The sequence below is a fragment of the Mixophyes fleayi genome, chromosome 7 (assembly GCF_038048845.1).
Source record: "Mixophyes fleayi isolate aMixFle1 chromosome 7, aMixFle1.hap1, whole genome shotgun sequence".
NCBI lineage: Eukaryota > Metazoa > Chordata > Amphibia > Anura > Limnodynastidae > Mixophyes > Mixophyes fleayi.
In genome coordinates this window covers 37,512,258-37,529,017 of record NC_134408.1, presented here as the reverse complement: position 1 = coordinate 37,529,017, position 16,760 = coordinate 37,512,258, and the positions used below count along the sequence as shown (strand labels likewise).

Here is a 16,760-nt window from a genome sequence, read left to right as displayed (position 1 = left end):
TGTTCTAGCCCAAAGTTCTACATCTCATCAAGTGGTTAAAAATTTTACATAATATAGGTACAAGACAGATAAAGAATGGACGGTTACAACCAGTCTAAGAATAAAGCCGCCGTATGGAAACTGGTTAGTATTGCGGCCTCACAGCTCAGAGAACATGTGTTTGATTCTATCCAGGGTGTCATCAGCATCAAGTTTGAAAGTTCTTGTGTTAATATGGGTGTCTTTTTTTCCCCCCAATGGTTCAGGACATACAGGCAAGTTAATCAGCTTCTGATATGTGTATGTATGTGCAGATGTACTATGCAGAGTATATTCTGAGATTGGAAGTCCAGGTGCCTAAGCATATCCAGTTCCATAAATGGTTAATTCAATTTTTCTGGAAGAATTAACCCCCAAGAACCAGTCTCAAATATTCTCTAATAGAAAATTGTATAACCAGTCACCTGTACACCACTTTTCAAATGAAACAGATTTCTAATCAGATACTAGTCCGAACCACTATTAAATGAATATCAAAAGGACACAAGGATTTTTGAATTTTATTTATTTTCTGCTCAGTTAATAAAGAAAGTGTTCATTTATCTATTAAAGGAGAATAAATGAGTGAAAGCTCAAATATGTCATCTATGGTATTCAACATAGTACACAATATAATGTGCAGACAGGACGTAGACACTACTGTTAATTCATACAATACAGGTAGAAACAGCCATCAGTCTCATTTATTCTCTGCCAGTGATTAAACATAGTATAAAAACATACTACTGGTAATGGCAGAAGGAATAATTTTTTTTAATAAATTGTCTAAAAGCCGAGTCATCACAGTCCCATTATGTACACCTTGCACAGCTTTTCTCCCCCTCTAAACTAGGACGAAGCCCCCAAAAATGCAGACTTTAGCCAACATTCATGTTCCTGAAGAGATGCACCATCCAGTACTCTGCATTGCAACATATTATGTAACTTTAATTTATACTGTTGCAGTAAGATATAGGTGTCCCTCATTTCACGGAGACAAGTGCAGTCTCAAACCCTGATTTCGTAATCTTATTTGATGCGGAATAAGACTTTGCGCTGGAGTCTGTGCTGAATTTCCCCACGTCTCATCATTAGATGCAAGACCTTGTGAATAGCATGATCTGGGTATTTCTGGAAACAAGAAATCAGAGCAAAGTATAAGAAATCTGAAAATACTGAGGATGTTTAAATAACTGATCTGGAAATGTGAATATTATAACCATATTTACTTTGTAAAAGTTTATCCTAAAAGTACAATGATATAAAAAAATAATGTTATCTTTCATCCCAGTGCTATTTAGCTTAATTGTACAGCAGCCAGAAAAGTTTATTCATTCAATGTGTCTCAAACTATCACATTAAGCTGAACTGTACAACCACTTGTTAAGGAAGCATTCACAAGTTACGACTAATGCAGTTTAAATCTGAGTCTTTCCCCAATTTAGGGATTTACTGTAATCATAGCCTTTATTAACTCACAATGAGGGGCTCAGTTCACTAAAGTAGAGACAAACTTTGAGGACTTGGGACCAGCTGAAACAGTTTTGTCGAGGATATGCAAAGTTCTACAAACAAATAAATGATTAAAACTTGAAACCACCTTACTGGCAGCGCAATTCTCACCTGCTTTAGAAAATCTTGGATGATGCTGTGCTCAGAAACCTGAGAACCAATTGCAAATCTCCTCTTCATTTGTTTTTCAATGCGGGACAGCATCTCCTGGTCCTCCTGTGTGGTGAAACCTTCCACTCCTGAAAAGAGGAAATCACCATATAAGTATTGCATTACATCTTCCATAAAAATAGACCAGTATTTCATTAGGAGAGAGTCATTCTTACCACAGAGACTTCCAGACATGGCAGCATCCAGAGTGGATACCTGGAACAGACGCAGGGCCTCGTCTATATCACTTTCGGTGGCAAAGGGCAGCAGTTTCATCTTACTGAGAGATTCTGCAATTCGGACAACAGCTTCCAGTTGCCTGCAATATGTTATAGACACCATTATGAAAAGTACGAAAGAAAAACAAAAAGTCACAAAGGGCATCTAAGCAAATGTAAAGAAAAAGACTAAAAACGTATGCACCTAGAATGAACACAACAGATGTCATGCACACACTAAGGATAAAATCAGAATGGACCTCACTGCAATGTTATCTAGTATAACATTTTTATTTTAGCAATACAACAGCAAACCAGGCCAGAAGGAAAAATGTATGCTGCCACAATTAGTATAGCGTTATCAAGGCTCACTAGAAGCTCTCGTTATGTCAAGGATTTGCACAAGTTGTGCAGTTTATGCCATATTTACACATGCAACACTAGTTTCAAATCACAAAGAGCAGGTTTTATTTTCTCAAATGAGTATCTAAAGTCGCCTGTATAATGTCAATCTAAATGCAACTCCATTGCTTCTCTGGTGGAAGTGACGGAGGGAAAAAAACAAACAGCTCAACACAGAAATCTGCCCTTCTGCATTGGTAAACGAGAATTAACAATTTGCAAGAGTAAATGAAAAATCTGTCTAGGATTTCACAAGCCTGTCAGCACTACAAGATTCAGTGTAACCTGGATTGGACATGTTATAGTTGCTGTTTGGCCCAGGTCACATAAAAAGGAGTGCAGAGAAAATGTATATCAAACTTTTAAAGTTACATCGACCCTGGGTCGCCCCCGAATCCTCTAGGCTGGGTGAGCTGCTCCTTGGGTAAGCGCTATGTATGTCTGATCCCATTAACAGTAGACGACCCTCCCCTTCTATAGATTTACTGTTTGATTCCCAGTGGAACTAGTCTCTGCGCTCTTAGTGTCCGTTTCACCACTGGGCTTGAGTCACAAAATATAATAGTGTTAACCTAGTCATCCCTTGTACTTCAAACCTACACACAATATAAAACCAAACCTGCTGGTTCGTATATACCCAACACCTAACCAGTAGTATAGATAAGTTTTGCTTTACCTAACAGTAATAGGAATGCTGGATCTCTTCTCGCTCTCCCTCTCATGTTCACGGGCACCACTGCGCATTAGAACGTATCGATTTTTCAGCTTCTCTGCTGCTTCAATGGAGAGTCGTGGTCCACACTTACTGTAATTATATAACAATGAAGCTTGACAATGCAATCATTTAAACACCAGGAAATTAAAGTTACAAATATTATTACTTACGCTCTACAATAGGCAATGTACTTCTTAAGTGTATTAAGCTCCACCTCTCCTACTACAGAATGAGTCTGTGTCCGGGCACTGAGATGTACATTCATCACATGCTTGGCCATAATCTGAAGGGAAGACAGCACGCCATTATAAGACAGAAAAGGAGCTGTGCAGTCTAGATTTTTGACATGTAGCATTTAAACTCTGAAAGGAGAAACTCCCATAATGCAAATATCCTGGGAATTCCTACAGCGCTAGCAGGAGGCAGCCCACAACAGATAACGGGTCTTATGGATAGCTAAACACGAGATAACCACTAGCTTTTCTTACCATATCTCTCTGCTCATTGTGTTCATCCTTGACAATGAAAATCATGTCAAATCTTGACAGGATGGTGGGCATGAAGTCAATATTCTCCTCACCCTTTGTGTCATCCCATCGGCCATACACCGAGTTAGCAGCAGCAAGCACTGAGCAGCGAGAGTTCAGGGTGGTGGTGATGCCAGCTTTTGCAATAGAAATGGTCTGTTGCTCCATGGCCTCATGGATTGCAACTCTGTCATCTTCTCGCATCTGAAAAACAAAATTTATCATGGTGACCTTGTGGTATCTGTTTTGCTCTTGTTTAATCACCTCAAGTGAACATCAACATTTTAGAGAGATACCACTGGCTGCACCACCACATATTTTCAAGTTGCACCTGGTGGAGTAGACAGAGAAAAGTCCAGTCCACTGGCTGCATAACAAGTGCTGCAATGGGGTCATTGGGGTGTTTATTGTTTTAGGCTAGTCATGGCTAAATTGACCCCCCCCAAAAAAAGTAAAGATCGTATTTAGGGCAAAGCAGCCCAATAATGTACCATTTAACCAGGTCTAGACTATTCATACGTTGCTTGCGCAGATCACAATTCATACACAACTTGCCAATTTTAAACTAAACATTTTGCTATGTGCAACGTTCACAGACACATTACCTTATCAAACTCGTCAATGCAAACGACTCCTCCATCAGCCAGCACCATGGCACCACCCTCCATAATAAAGTTACGAGACACAGGATCCCGCATGACGGAAGCAGTCAGACCAGCTGCACTGCTGCCCTTCCCAGAAGTGTAAACCTGCAAGAGTTAAAGGATGAAATTTGTGTCAGCTGAAGATATGACTGACATAAGGTGAGGAGTTGTTTTTTTTTTACTCCATAACTATCCAATGGACAGTGGAAAAGGGAGTCATTGCACTGTACACATCAGGTATACAGACACTAATAGGCCTAATACTTTCCACGAATAAAGTCATTCTTACCCCAATAGGAGAGCACCTTTCCACAAATTTCAGGAGCTGTGACTTAGCAGTTCCAGGGTCTCCCAACATCAGCAAGTTGATATCTCCTCTACGAGTCAGTCCATCTGGAAGCCTGAATATAGGTTAAAAACAAAAAAAAATGGCAATGTAACAAGCTTGACTTTAGGGCCAACAGATCATGCAGAAGCTATAATCAGGTTTAACAGGCTACTATTGTTGTTACTTACAGATCATACACTCTGCCTCCAACAGTAAAATCTCTGGCTCACAATTTCCCAGCTAGGACTGTAATGCTGAGAAGACCAATAATGTGGTTACTCACCTTTTGCGGGAACCGCCAAAGAGAAGACAAGCAATGGCCTTCTTGATGTCAGTGCTACCATAAATAGATGGGGCAATACTTTTGCCAATTGTCTCATAAATGTCAGGTTTGGAAGCAAGGCGTCTGAACTCCTCCTCTTCCTGAGGAGTCACAGCTCCTGTCGCACTTCTCCCTTTAAAGTGAAAATAATCCGTATTAGCTGCTGATCACATAGACCTCTAAAATATGAAGGGTTACAGGACATTTGAATACAAAATATAAATATTTTCAAGCTCCATAGACAGGACACAGAATGGCATCAGAAAGCTGCAAGACTGTCCAATTTGTCTCTAAATGTCGGAGACAGTACACTACAATGTGGTATTATAGGGGTGCAAAAGAAAGGGGTACCAATTATGATACCATTATAGAATACCAAACAAGTTGCCAGCTACACAAGTTAAAAAAAAGAGTTTGTGGTTGGGATAAGACTACATAATACATCATCAATGATATCAATTGAAATTTAAGGTTTTTGTTAGAACTCTTCACTTTATCTCTGACTGAATATTTAACTCCTACTTTTTAAAATTAATATCATACCTTCGCTGTTCTATAGACTGCAATAGCTGTAGAATATTGCAGCCGGTTTCTACATGTGTATTATAGCTCACCTGTGCCTTCTGTATCCACCTGAATCCCGACCACACGAATATACGAGCTCCGAATGCCCACGCCCACTCTGTCGCGGCCTTTGGTAGAGGTTTTGCCACTTTTACGAATTGAGTAAATGCCCATAATTGTCACTCTGTTTCCAGGAACAACCTTGTCACAGAGATACCTAAAGAAAGAAAAGCATTAGATACCATTTTCTGCAGTGGAACACTGTTTAGAAACTGTAAATCGAGTACAATAAAATGCATTAGAGTTTTAAGTGTGTCAACATATTCTGTACCAACGGGGCACATAAGGTACAGAAGCCGCTGATCACATTACACAACACTGTACAGAGAATAAATATCATTCAGTCCCTGCCCTATTGGAACCTACAGTCTAAATTCTCGACCACACAGGTCCATTTTACCAAAAGCTAATTAACATACCAGTATGTTTTTGGACTGTGGGAGAAACCGTGGCAACTGGAGGAAACCTGGACAAAAACAGGGAGGACATTCACACTCCACAGATAGGGCCCTGGTCGTAACCTAACCAATGGCCCCAATACTAAGGGAGTAACCACTGTGGTGCCTACACAAATTGCAGCTCTATAGTCGTGTTGCCAACAGGCTGAGTGTCATGGACCCTCCCATGTGAAATGCACATTAATAGGGAGTGCATTGGAAACAGAATGGATGGAAATAACTTGTGTAGATACAGAAAACAATTTACTATTGTCTTATCACAAAACAGGAAGAACTAGATCCTACCTGTCACAGTACAGTTGCATATGGCGTGGCATCTCTCCATGGGGTACAGCATCTGGGGACTCCTGAAGCTTCAGTGTCTGAAAATCCACACATTTGCATTTGTCTGGTATGATGTAGTAAGGATCTAGTGGACACTTGGGACGACCAGCCTGTTCCCTGTATGAGATAAAATTGCAGAAGACGGTGGATGCTACCTAATGTTGCAGTAAACGATGGCTACAGTTTTCGTAATGTCGTACAAGATCAATAGAGGCAAGCTGGATTAATATCCTTAGGAATTGTACTGGATGCATGTATGCATGACAGCAAGCTTTCTTTGTGAACTTACGTGTTGCATTTGCGGGGCATGGCGTAACCCTCCAACCCAGGTCGTACGGCTATATTACTAATGGTATTCCGGCAGCTGCGACACTGGATGGAGATTTTGATGGCTTTGGCTCTTACAGCCGTTGCAGCAATTATGATCCCAGGAATCTTCACAAGGTGAGACATCTGCTCAGACTACAAAATGCATAAATTGTGAAAAAAGGAATTGTGTAAATAAAATAAATAGAGAAGTCGATGCATGAACGTAGTGCCTAATGTAATGAAGTGTTTTTAAAGGACTAGAAAATACTGTATTAAAACAAATCTCTGTTAAGTGCAACAGAGAAAATTGAAAAAAGAAAAAAAGCAAGCTATTGTAAATAAAAATGTGTTCCCAATCCCGTCCTTTCGAAAGTGAGCTAAGTGGATACAAGTTGTTCAATTCTTTAACAGACTCATAGGTAAACTATTCATGATCAATATACTAAAAAGGACAGCATCTGAATTCAACATAAACAGATCTAGTCATGAAACGTAACACGGTAGATTGTTGGGCTATAATTTCAGGGAGCTCTCCACTCCACTTTTGATTAAAGGTTCATTGTGATGCGTTATAAACACTAATTTTTACTATTAAATACATACTCAGGAGCTGTGGGAGACAATCTGGGGAATGTCTCCCACTACAGTATACCCTGGTGTGGCGCTATCACATGGTTCTCCTGCTGACCTGATAGCTTACTGCTACACAGCTTCACCCAACTGTTTCCGGTTAGTGAGCTGGGATCACCCAGAGCACTTAGCCAAAGCTAAGAACACTGCCTGTGGATGCCTGCAGCTGGTTTGATTCATGGTAAAGACCTTGGAAGTGTAGCACAGCCACTGCTGTAAACCCTACACTGGCAATTAAGTGTCCAAAAGTTTATTTTCACAATGTAATCTGATGTCATTGAAAAAAATCTTGCCAGTTAATGGTACATATACAATTTTGTGGTCCCTATTGGGCCCCAATTTTAGCATGTGACCCCAAATCAAGAGTGCCACAGACTTTTGCATGTTACCCATTTTTCTGAACCAGAATGATAAGGATTTCCAACAGACGTGACTAAGTAATTTCAATCGCACATTTCACTGAGGACTCATTGATGCGGTATATTAAGAAAAAGAACAGCCTGCTAACAATTACCTTCAGACTTCGAATGTTTGTAGGATTGGCATCAGACCGTAACATGACCTGGATTTCCTGCACAGATTCTTCACCTGCAGGCCGAGGACGTGTGACCTCATCCGCTACCTCCTGTGCAGCTTCCTCCAGCTGAAATAAGATGAAGTTATTCAAGTTATGCAGACAAATGTTAAAACAATGCTAGAATGTCATTACCCATCTTTGAAACAACCAAGCGTATTGGACACAGTATGCCAGTGGAAAAAAAGAGGATTTTTATAGCCACGATAAATCTGTGTCTCTGATTCCATCTGGGGGACACTGCTACCATGGGGTTGCGTGTGGGGAGTGGAGTTTGGCACATTAGTTAACTTTGTTAATATATGCTGCTGACAACCCCTCCCCCTCTGCAACCCTCCTGTAGCCTCTTCAGTCCAAGTATAAAGCCCCAAGGAAGGGGAGACAACCAACCAAAGACCAAACAGCAGTTCGACCAAAGAGCACTACGGACAAAACTGGCGTCTGCCGACACAAAGACATTGTATTGGTAAAATTTTGTGAAGGTATGGGCCGAGGACCAAGTGGCTGCTCTGCATAACTGGTCCGCTGAGGCCCCATTTCGTGCAGCCAGACACAAGCCCACAGAACGGGTAGAATGGGCAACAATACGATCTGGCATAGGTCGGTTAGCATTGATATAAGCCTGCTTAACAGTCAACGTAAGCCATCTAGCAATAGATGGCTTGGAGAACGGCCATCCTCGTTTTGAGAAGTCAAATAAAATCAATAAAGAAGCCGTGTGGCAAATCTGATGTCCTATAGACAGATTTGGAGAGCTATGACCACAGCTAGAAATTCCATAGAGCATGTTCCAGCCACTTGTGGTTCCTCAGTGAACACTGCAACCACTATTTCTTGGTCAACATGAAACCTGGAAACTACTTTTGGAAAGAATGTAGGAACTGTTCAGTGAGCCGCCCTATTATCGTGGAACAAAACAAAAAACTGTAAGCTGTCAGTGAGCCGTTCGGGTCTGTCTGACAGCTGCTTCTTTTCATAAACAAGTGTGCTCTGTGTGAAGGACAGAACACACCTCTGAAGGGAAATAAATATAATTTTTTAAGTTACATAAAAACATTAAGTAAAAAAAAATAATTCTATCTAGCATAAGCGAGCCCAACTCCCTTGGGCACTCAACTAATACTGAAGAGGCTACAGGGGGGTTGCAGAGGGGAGGGGTTTGTCAGCAGCATATATTAACAAAGTTAACTAGTTAAGTGCCAAACTCCACTCCCCTCACACAACCCCATGGTAGCAGTGTCCCCCAGATAGGATGAAAGAGAAAAAGCAAGTTGTAGCCTGAACAGTTAGCCTAGGTAAATGTGGTGACATTTCAGTATGGTATTACTATATGGAAGTATGTATTACAGATGTGTCCTATTACTAGTCAATGACTTACCAACTGAATATGTTCTGTGGGCTGCTTGTAAAGGTAGTCTGCAAGGTCCTCATCAAAGCTTGCCAGATCCTCCATTTCCACCTCAATCCAGTACTCCCCCAGGTTATAGTGACGCTTGAGTTCATCTCTGGAGACAAATTCATCAGTTAGAAATAGAGCCATTGTGCAGTAAACCACAATCTGTTATTGAAGAATGCACTGTGCTTATAAAATAGGCAGAGGGCACAGCAATTAACACATTAATCTTTGAAAACATAATTAAAGTGCATCAGCATTGCTCCCCATACATTAGCTACAGAAAATAATCATCCCAATTAGATCTTTCACATTTTTATACATCATGGATATAAACATTTCAGTATTTTTTTATCACTGATTAACAGAAAAACTCATAAGTGTGAACTAAAACAAAACCCTAAATATTCTTAATTACAAATAAGCAGAAAAATACAAAGTACTAATTAAGTACTCATTTCTTTTGCTAAAAAACACACAACACATGGCAATGTTTTCATAAGCACTAATCAGGAGCATAGTTGCCAATTGCGCTTATAACAAGCGGAATTGGGCTTTTTTTTTTTTTTGCTTGCCGCAAGTTGCATGTTTTTGGGTTCAACAAGCTCAGGTTCATTGCGATCAAAACACTATTTTTTTATACAAAAAAAACCTTTATCGCCTTGTGTATAAGAACTTAGTTTTGGACGCTGCTGGTCTCTTAAGTGGGCGTGACCTCAGCTGTTGGCAGGTGTGTATAAGTGGGACCTCAGCTCGCATTTGTAGCTGCAACTTGCAATAAGCGCACTACACTATGTTAAACGGTCTCCAGGGCAACAGGACAGAAGGGAGCAGTGGAACTGGAAGAGGTGAGAGGCCCAGTGACTTAACGTGTGAAATCCAGATCTCCCGGAGTGGTTTAGTGGGGAACCTCTGCAGGAATGCATGGGGTAGGTATAGCTTGGGGCCCCAGTAAAAGGTGGGTGTAAAATGGAGAAAGGAGTCTCTTGTGTCAGTATGTCTGTCTGTAGTATGCATCTTACACTGTATATATTCTCTCTATATAATGTATATTATATTTATATGTGCTATGTCTGTATGTAGAATATTAGTATCACTGGAAGATGTAGGACACACCCAGGACCAATCCAGGATTTTATGTGACCTTGTTTAAGGGTTAACAGATTAATTGCTTAAGGTGAAACTGCATGTCCTCTGACTGCAAGGAAACCAAGTATTATTCTAATTACATTCACTTGTAATCTTGTATTTGTCCATGACAGGTCACAATTCATAGTAGATGAATAAAGTATTGGAATTATTAACTCATTCAATACATCTTAATAGCAGTGAGAACAAATGGTTAATGTTTTCCTGTAACAGATGCGGAATGAAACATAGTATACTTATTTTATCCAATGTTCTATTGAGGAAACATTGAAGACAGATTGTAGTAATATTTACATGTATTTAATAAATAAGCATTGTGGTTTTCAGTACACCAACACCCCTGTCATTTGGGCTTTTTAGGATTGGTTTGGGCTTGTTTTTTATTTCAGAATTGGCAACCCTGATCAGGAGCAGTATACAAGAGTTCAATAACTGGAAGCCGCCAAAAGACTAGTAAAGGATTAGAGACTATAGTACAACTAGATCTGTTGTCCAAGACTGAACATCTATGCAATAAGGATACTTGTCGCTTCCCACAGTTCTCTTGGTGGTTTCCCTAACAAGTCTTCCATGGCAAAACTAATCATGGGGCAATGTAAGATGAAAGACATAGAACAACCTGGAGTAAGACCTGTCACAGTAAGCACATTACTTAGGACCTGGGATGTATATTCCAACAGGACAATGCACACATCAGCTTAAAGCAAGCACTGAAACAAGCATATGGAATATGTATACAGCCTATTATTTTGAGTATAATACACACATCCGGGCGGAGTCACCGACCTGTATTTATACGTGAACCCGGTGCGGTCTGTACCAAACCTATACTGCCGGAGGAACTCTTTAAACCGCTTCTTCAGCTGGGATTTCTTGGCTTGTCCATCGTCACCAGTCGTTTGCTCCCCACCAAAGCTGTCACTGTAATAGATACCGGGATCATCGAATCCAGACATGATGAGAGCAGAGATACAGCGAGCACAGCGCAGAGAATGGCGACACAACCAGATGGGGAAAGCGCGCGAAATACTCTTTTCGCGCCAAAATAGATTTTTTCGCGGCACGGAGTAAACCCCGCCCACTCGATGTTTGCATTGGTCTATCAGCGTCCCGCCCATACATCATGTATGTACTTCACTATTGGAGGCGGGGACATTAATGTGAGAAGACTTCCTGAATGCAAGAAGTTCCTTTAATGTTACATATAGGTCTTCGAGCAGAGAGCCATTTTGCTGGAGACGTTTTTGGTCTAAATCCATTGTAGTCTTTGGGCACATGGCTGCTGCCTTAGATTATGGAGCCATAACAATTGGAGATTTGTAGACATTCGACATCTAGTAAAGATGTATAGTGGTATATAGTTATGATCTGCATTATTATATAATTAAATACAAATAGTGATTATCTAAGAAGCGTGGTTTGTAGCACACTGACTTCACCATATAAGGAAAATGCTTTGGACTAAAATTGAAATTGTACTTACAGGCCTCATACACACTGAGGAAAGCAATAGTATTACATATATTTTAGATTAATCTGAAGTATATACTTCAAATTAGAAGGGCCTAACCCGGCTAGTAGTATTTACCAGTCTGTCAATTTCAGCACCTCTCTCCTGGAGTTTTGGGCATTCCCAGGACTGTGCATGTGCTGCTTTCTGGTACCCAAGCTCCTATTCCGATTAATTACGCTACTCAACAAATTTTAAAATATCTGCATATGGCATGTCAAATTTAGGGATGCTGAATTCAATTGAAAAATCAGATTATCTCATACTTGTCAACTCTCCCGGCATTTTACGTGAGTCTCACGGACTCCCGGGAGAGTGTGGCAATCTCCTGGATCTGCCCACTTGTGGGCAGAATTAGGTCCAAAACGCTGCGATTCACCGGGAATCGCAGCGTTTGGCGTTTGATGCGATTTTCTGAGCTCCGCCCCCTGCACGTCCACCTTCCCCAGCAGGCTCCCGGATCATACTTGCCATAAATTGGCAAGTATGGATTATCTCTCACTAAGAGGTGCTGGCTGACTGCAGCCGCACAGTGGGCCTGATTGATTAAGGAAAGTAAAGCAAAAAAAAATGAGTAACTTGGAACCTTGCCAAAACTATGTTATAATGCAAGGGGTGCAAATAAGTTTATTATTTTGCACATAAGGCAATGATCAATGTCCGGGGAGAATATTGACTGAAATCCTAATTACTGCAACTTCCAGAGATGATTAATACCTACACTATATTGTTTCTTCACCTGACTCTTCTTTGATTGTAATTGATAATGTTTTCATTGGTAGGTCCACCACTTGCTAGCTCCATGTGGTAATCTGTTGATTCACTTATTCTTGGTGAGGTGTAATTCAGCAGCCTCATCATTTTAGAGGATGGGAGGAGGTGATGCTTGTAGAGATGTGAGTTAAACTAGCTCAGGGGATTGCCAAAGGTATATACCATTTTAAAAATAATGTGTGTTTGGGAAGATAGGGGACAATAGTTATTAAGATTGTTATGCAGTATTTTATTTTGTTTTCTGAACATTTTTTTAAAAATTATACCATCCCTTAGACTCTAGTTGCATTTTAGATATTTATCAGATATTTATTTACCAGTGATGGCTGGTTTCACTATTTGACATCTTTGAGTTGGGTACCAGCCACTTTTAAGGGTTTTGGCTGCCCTAGGCTAATACACCCGTATCGCCTCCCAACCCTATTCAGGAGTATTCTCCAGCATTCAAATTCAGACAGATTGTGCTGGTCTCTCTTACCTGTTTATGCTCTTCTCTCTTGCTTGTTCTTGTGTGAAGGGTGCCCTTGGTGGCCATAGCTACAGTTACATGTGGTACCAATATTAGAGGACCCTCCGCGATTACACTGGTGTTGAACGCAGTCACATATGAGAAAACTCTAGTGCAGTGGCTTGGTGAAGTGCAAATGAAGTTTGCCACCAGGCCATCTCAGTTCCAAAAATAAAGAGTAAACTTTATTTCAGCTCCTATTCCTCTAGTACACAAAACCATAACGGTTGCAAAAATATTCACAATTTAAAACGCCTTCTTCTCCTGCACATTTTGTACAGCAGATGTTACTGCTGTCTCCTCTTATGGGTTGGGTGCCATATTCCGGCCGTGGAAAATCCAACAGTACTTACCCCAGCAGGAGGAAACCGAAGAGCTGCTCGTCGACTCACTGAAATGACTGACAGCTTCCAAGGTAGACTTTTGCCAATTGTGGCCCCTGAAGAAGCCGGCAGCGGTGGCTGACGTCACATTGAAGTTACTCAATGTGATACGACTTGTTCGGGTAATAATTTAAGGAGGCAACGCCTGTACAAGGTTCATTACTATACCATGTACCTTGTACAGGCGTTGCCTCTTTAAATTATTACCTGAACAAGTCGGTCCACATTGAGTCTCTTCAATGTGACGTCAACCACCGCTGCCGGCTTCTTCAGGGGCCGCAATTGGCAAAAGTCTACCTTGGAAGCTGTCACTCATTTCACTGAGTCAGCGAGCAGCTCTTCGGTTTACTCCTGCTGGGGTAAGTACTGTCGGGTTTTCCAAGGCCGGAAAACTGACAACCACCGCGTCTTATTACACTCCTGCACAGTACTTATAACTAACCTCACAGCATGTTACATACCAGGCTCTGCTCCTGGAAGCAGTAGTTCCACAGTCACAGACCACAGGTGCATCACATAGACTATACAAGATATGTCATCTCACCCAGTTGCAGGCATGTAGACGGACAATCGCATTTGAGTTGATACTATATGTGAATGTTACATGTATAGCGGGTTGAATGTATTATTGGTTTTTAGATCAGTGCACTGATCAGGATTATGTAGTTTTCTGTTTTTATTCCATGTTTTTTGTGTACATTTTTCTGATTGTTTTTAATAAAATTAATGATTTTTTATGTGGCTTTGCCGATCCATTTCTAAAGAAGTCGTGTGCACAGCCTTCAGCGCTGGAATTTGTTGTTTTTATTTTTCTACTATTAGAGAACTAACAGGTTCTCTGCAGCTGCGGGAGCTGATCCACTTATTCCTTGATCACAGAGTGTGATACGTGGTTATTCAGCGCCAGAGGCCCTATCATGACTTTCTCCACTACATTATGGCCAGATAAAACTACTCCATAGCACAAGCATATATAGGCAATATATGAACATTTGTGGTCAAAGAGCTATGATCAAATAAAAACATCTACCAGCCCTATGTGACTAGTAACTAGCATTCTAGTGAACACAGAGAGCATCCATGTAACCACCACACAATACAGATCATGCCCCCCCAACTACTCATTTTTTTTAAATACCCCCTCAGCCATTTAATTACCCCCAGCAGAGGATCTGTTGGGGATCTGTTTTTGTTTGCACAATGTGGTCACACACCTCTTGTAGCCCAGTTTTGCATTTAATTTCTTTCCATTTATTAAATAAGGTAGTATATTACAATTCCTTTTAGTCTCATTATAAATATGCAGTGCGCCAGTACTGTGCCACCACGTTGTCCTAAAATAAATATCTATATATATGTATTTATATTACACTATATATCCACCAAATGTAGAGATATACTGTAATGTAATTATTCAAAGTTCAATTACACCTTTCCGAACTTTCAGATCTGGGGGTAAATGTATCAAGCGGAGAGTTTTCCAGCGGGTTTGAAGAACCAGTCAGATTTTAGCTGTTATTTATTTAGTACATTCTACAAAATGATAGCTACAATCGGATTGGTTGCTATAGGCAACATCTCCACTTTTCAAACCCGCCGAAAAACTTTGTTGCTTCAAACCAGCTTGTGTATTGCTTAAAAGTTATTTTTTCTGTAAGTTTGTGATGAGGATAGGAGGAGCAGCTTCATGAGGCAAATTAGGGCCCAAAAAATGTGTTCCTTTGAACCTTATCAAAACCAGATCACCAAGTTATGTTACGTCTGGGAGGTGCTAGATTCTGACATCTACTTCGTAGTGTCCTGTGCTCCCTATCTATTCATAGTTGGTCTTGTGAAATATCTGGCAGAATATGTGTGAAAAATCTGTCAAAGATATTTTATTTTGGATGAAGACAATTTATTAACATGAAAATATTTATATTGTTTTATCTTATTTTATTATATCATTAATATTTGATGTGGTATTATTATGTCAATATAAACCTTGCGTGTGAGCTGATGAAAGGGATATGAACAGGAATGTCGAAGTCGTATAATTGGATGAACGAAAGTATATTGGTTAATATTAAAAGATTGATGGAAATGGTAAAATCTTAGTACTGCACTACAGTTTTGAACAATACAATTTAATTACTTTTGTTGTTGTGATGGTTTAAAATGTTTTTAATTAAAAAAATACAAGTCCTAATAGTTTCTAAACGAAGGGACCTATTTGTTATAGGGACATATTCAATTAGCCGAGCGGTGCTGCCGGACATCGCCTCAATATCCGGCTGCGCACATTGCTGGCTGATACGGTACAGAAATCTGCCCCTTATCCCTCGCACGTCTAGGGAATGCGTGGGAAAATGAGCAGAGATTTTAGTAAAAACTCTGACGTGAGGTGTTTCGGAGGAATGTTCGAGACACATTGCAACACCTTGTACCGTTTTGAATCTGCCCCTATGAGCCCTTCCACGAACAAATCCCACAATCACTACATTTTATCAATAAACAGCTGCCCTGGAAATATTGGCTCAGAGTGATAAAAATGATCAGACCATTTTACCTGGTTGTATGAGAGCCTGCTCCCTTCAAACAAAAACAAAATATTACAAATATATATTTTAAGACATTAATGCATCGAAAAAAAACTAAGTGTTTCTGCCTACAATAGGACTTTTCATAAATATGCCTCTGAACTACTTCAAAAAGAGTTCAATGCACAATTGCTGCTTGCTTGCTTGCCTGCTGACAGTAATACACAGTTTATTTCACTAGATGGCGATCTTACACAGTTCATTATGGTTTTGTAATGTTCTTTAAAATATATGCCATCTGATTGTTCTCTTTAAAGGAAACTTTGAGCTAGCTTTGTCTGACAGGGCACCAAGGATAAAGTAATTGTTGGGGTGAGCCTAGCCATTATGCTGCCTGAGGTAGCAACAAAAATAGAACCCTTCTCATAGCAGTTGTGTGCTTGTCCAATTGACGTAAATGCGCTGGAGCGCACCACATTAGCCCCACCTACTCACATAATGTTCAGTGAGAGTGTGACATGGCTAGAGGCACTCATTGCAGTTGGCAGTGGGCAGCCGATAGAATGTGTGTCTAAAGCAGTCTAGCTGTATCTGTATTACAATTTGTGTTAGTGTAGTGCACCTATAACAATATCTTGTCACTTTTTCCATTATCAGACTGACCAAGGTGAAAAGCACTCACTTAGGAAAACAACAATTTCATCTGTCTATTACCCACATCCTTCATACTTTATTTTGACATGTGACATCACAAATCACATTTACATGG

At 40.3% G+C, this 16,760-nt stretch overlaps 1 protein-coding gene across 1 annotated transcript; it reads right to left on the bottom strand.

The window, feature by feature from the left end:
* Nucleotides 1–529: 529 nt before the first annotated feature.
* On the bottom strand, nt 530–11,329 carry MCM5 (minichromosome maintenance complex component 5). Its single transcript, XM_075179680.1, has 15 exons — nt 11,084–11,329; nt 9,134–9,260; nt 7,696–7,824; nt 6,532–6,704; nt 6,204–6,359; nt 5,451–5,617; nt 4,798–4,969; nt 4,476–4,587; nt 4,148–4,291; nt 3,504–3,746; nt 3,186–3,298; nt 2,977–3,105; nt 1,857–1,999; nt 1,642–1,769; nt 530–1,149 (listed from the first exon to the last, which is right to left on the bottom strand). Exons 1-15 carry the CDS (start codon nt 11,251–11,253, stop codon nt 1,048–1,050), a joined length of 2,208 nt encoding a protein of 735 aa, XP_075035781.1. The 5' UTR covers nt 11,254–11,329; the 3' UTR covers nt 530–1,047.
* Between the last annotated feature and the right edge of the window lie 5,431 nt (nt 11,330–16,760).

Coding starts and splice junctions, on each gene's coding strand:
- MCM5 (XM_075179680.1), bottom strand. CDS start 11,253: ATGTCTGGATTCGATGATCCCGGTATCTATTACAGTGACAGCTTTGGT. Junction 5,618..6,203: donor ATGCAACTGTACTGTGACAG/GTAGGATCTAGT, acceptor TTCTTTCTTTAG/GTATCTCTGTGACAAGGTTG. Junction 4,292..4,475: donor AAAGGTGCTCTCCTATTGGG/GTAAGAATGACT, acceptor TAACTCTTGCAG/GTTTACACTTCTGGGAAGGG.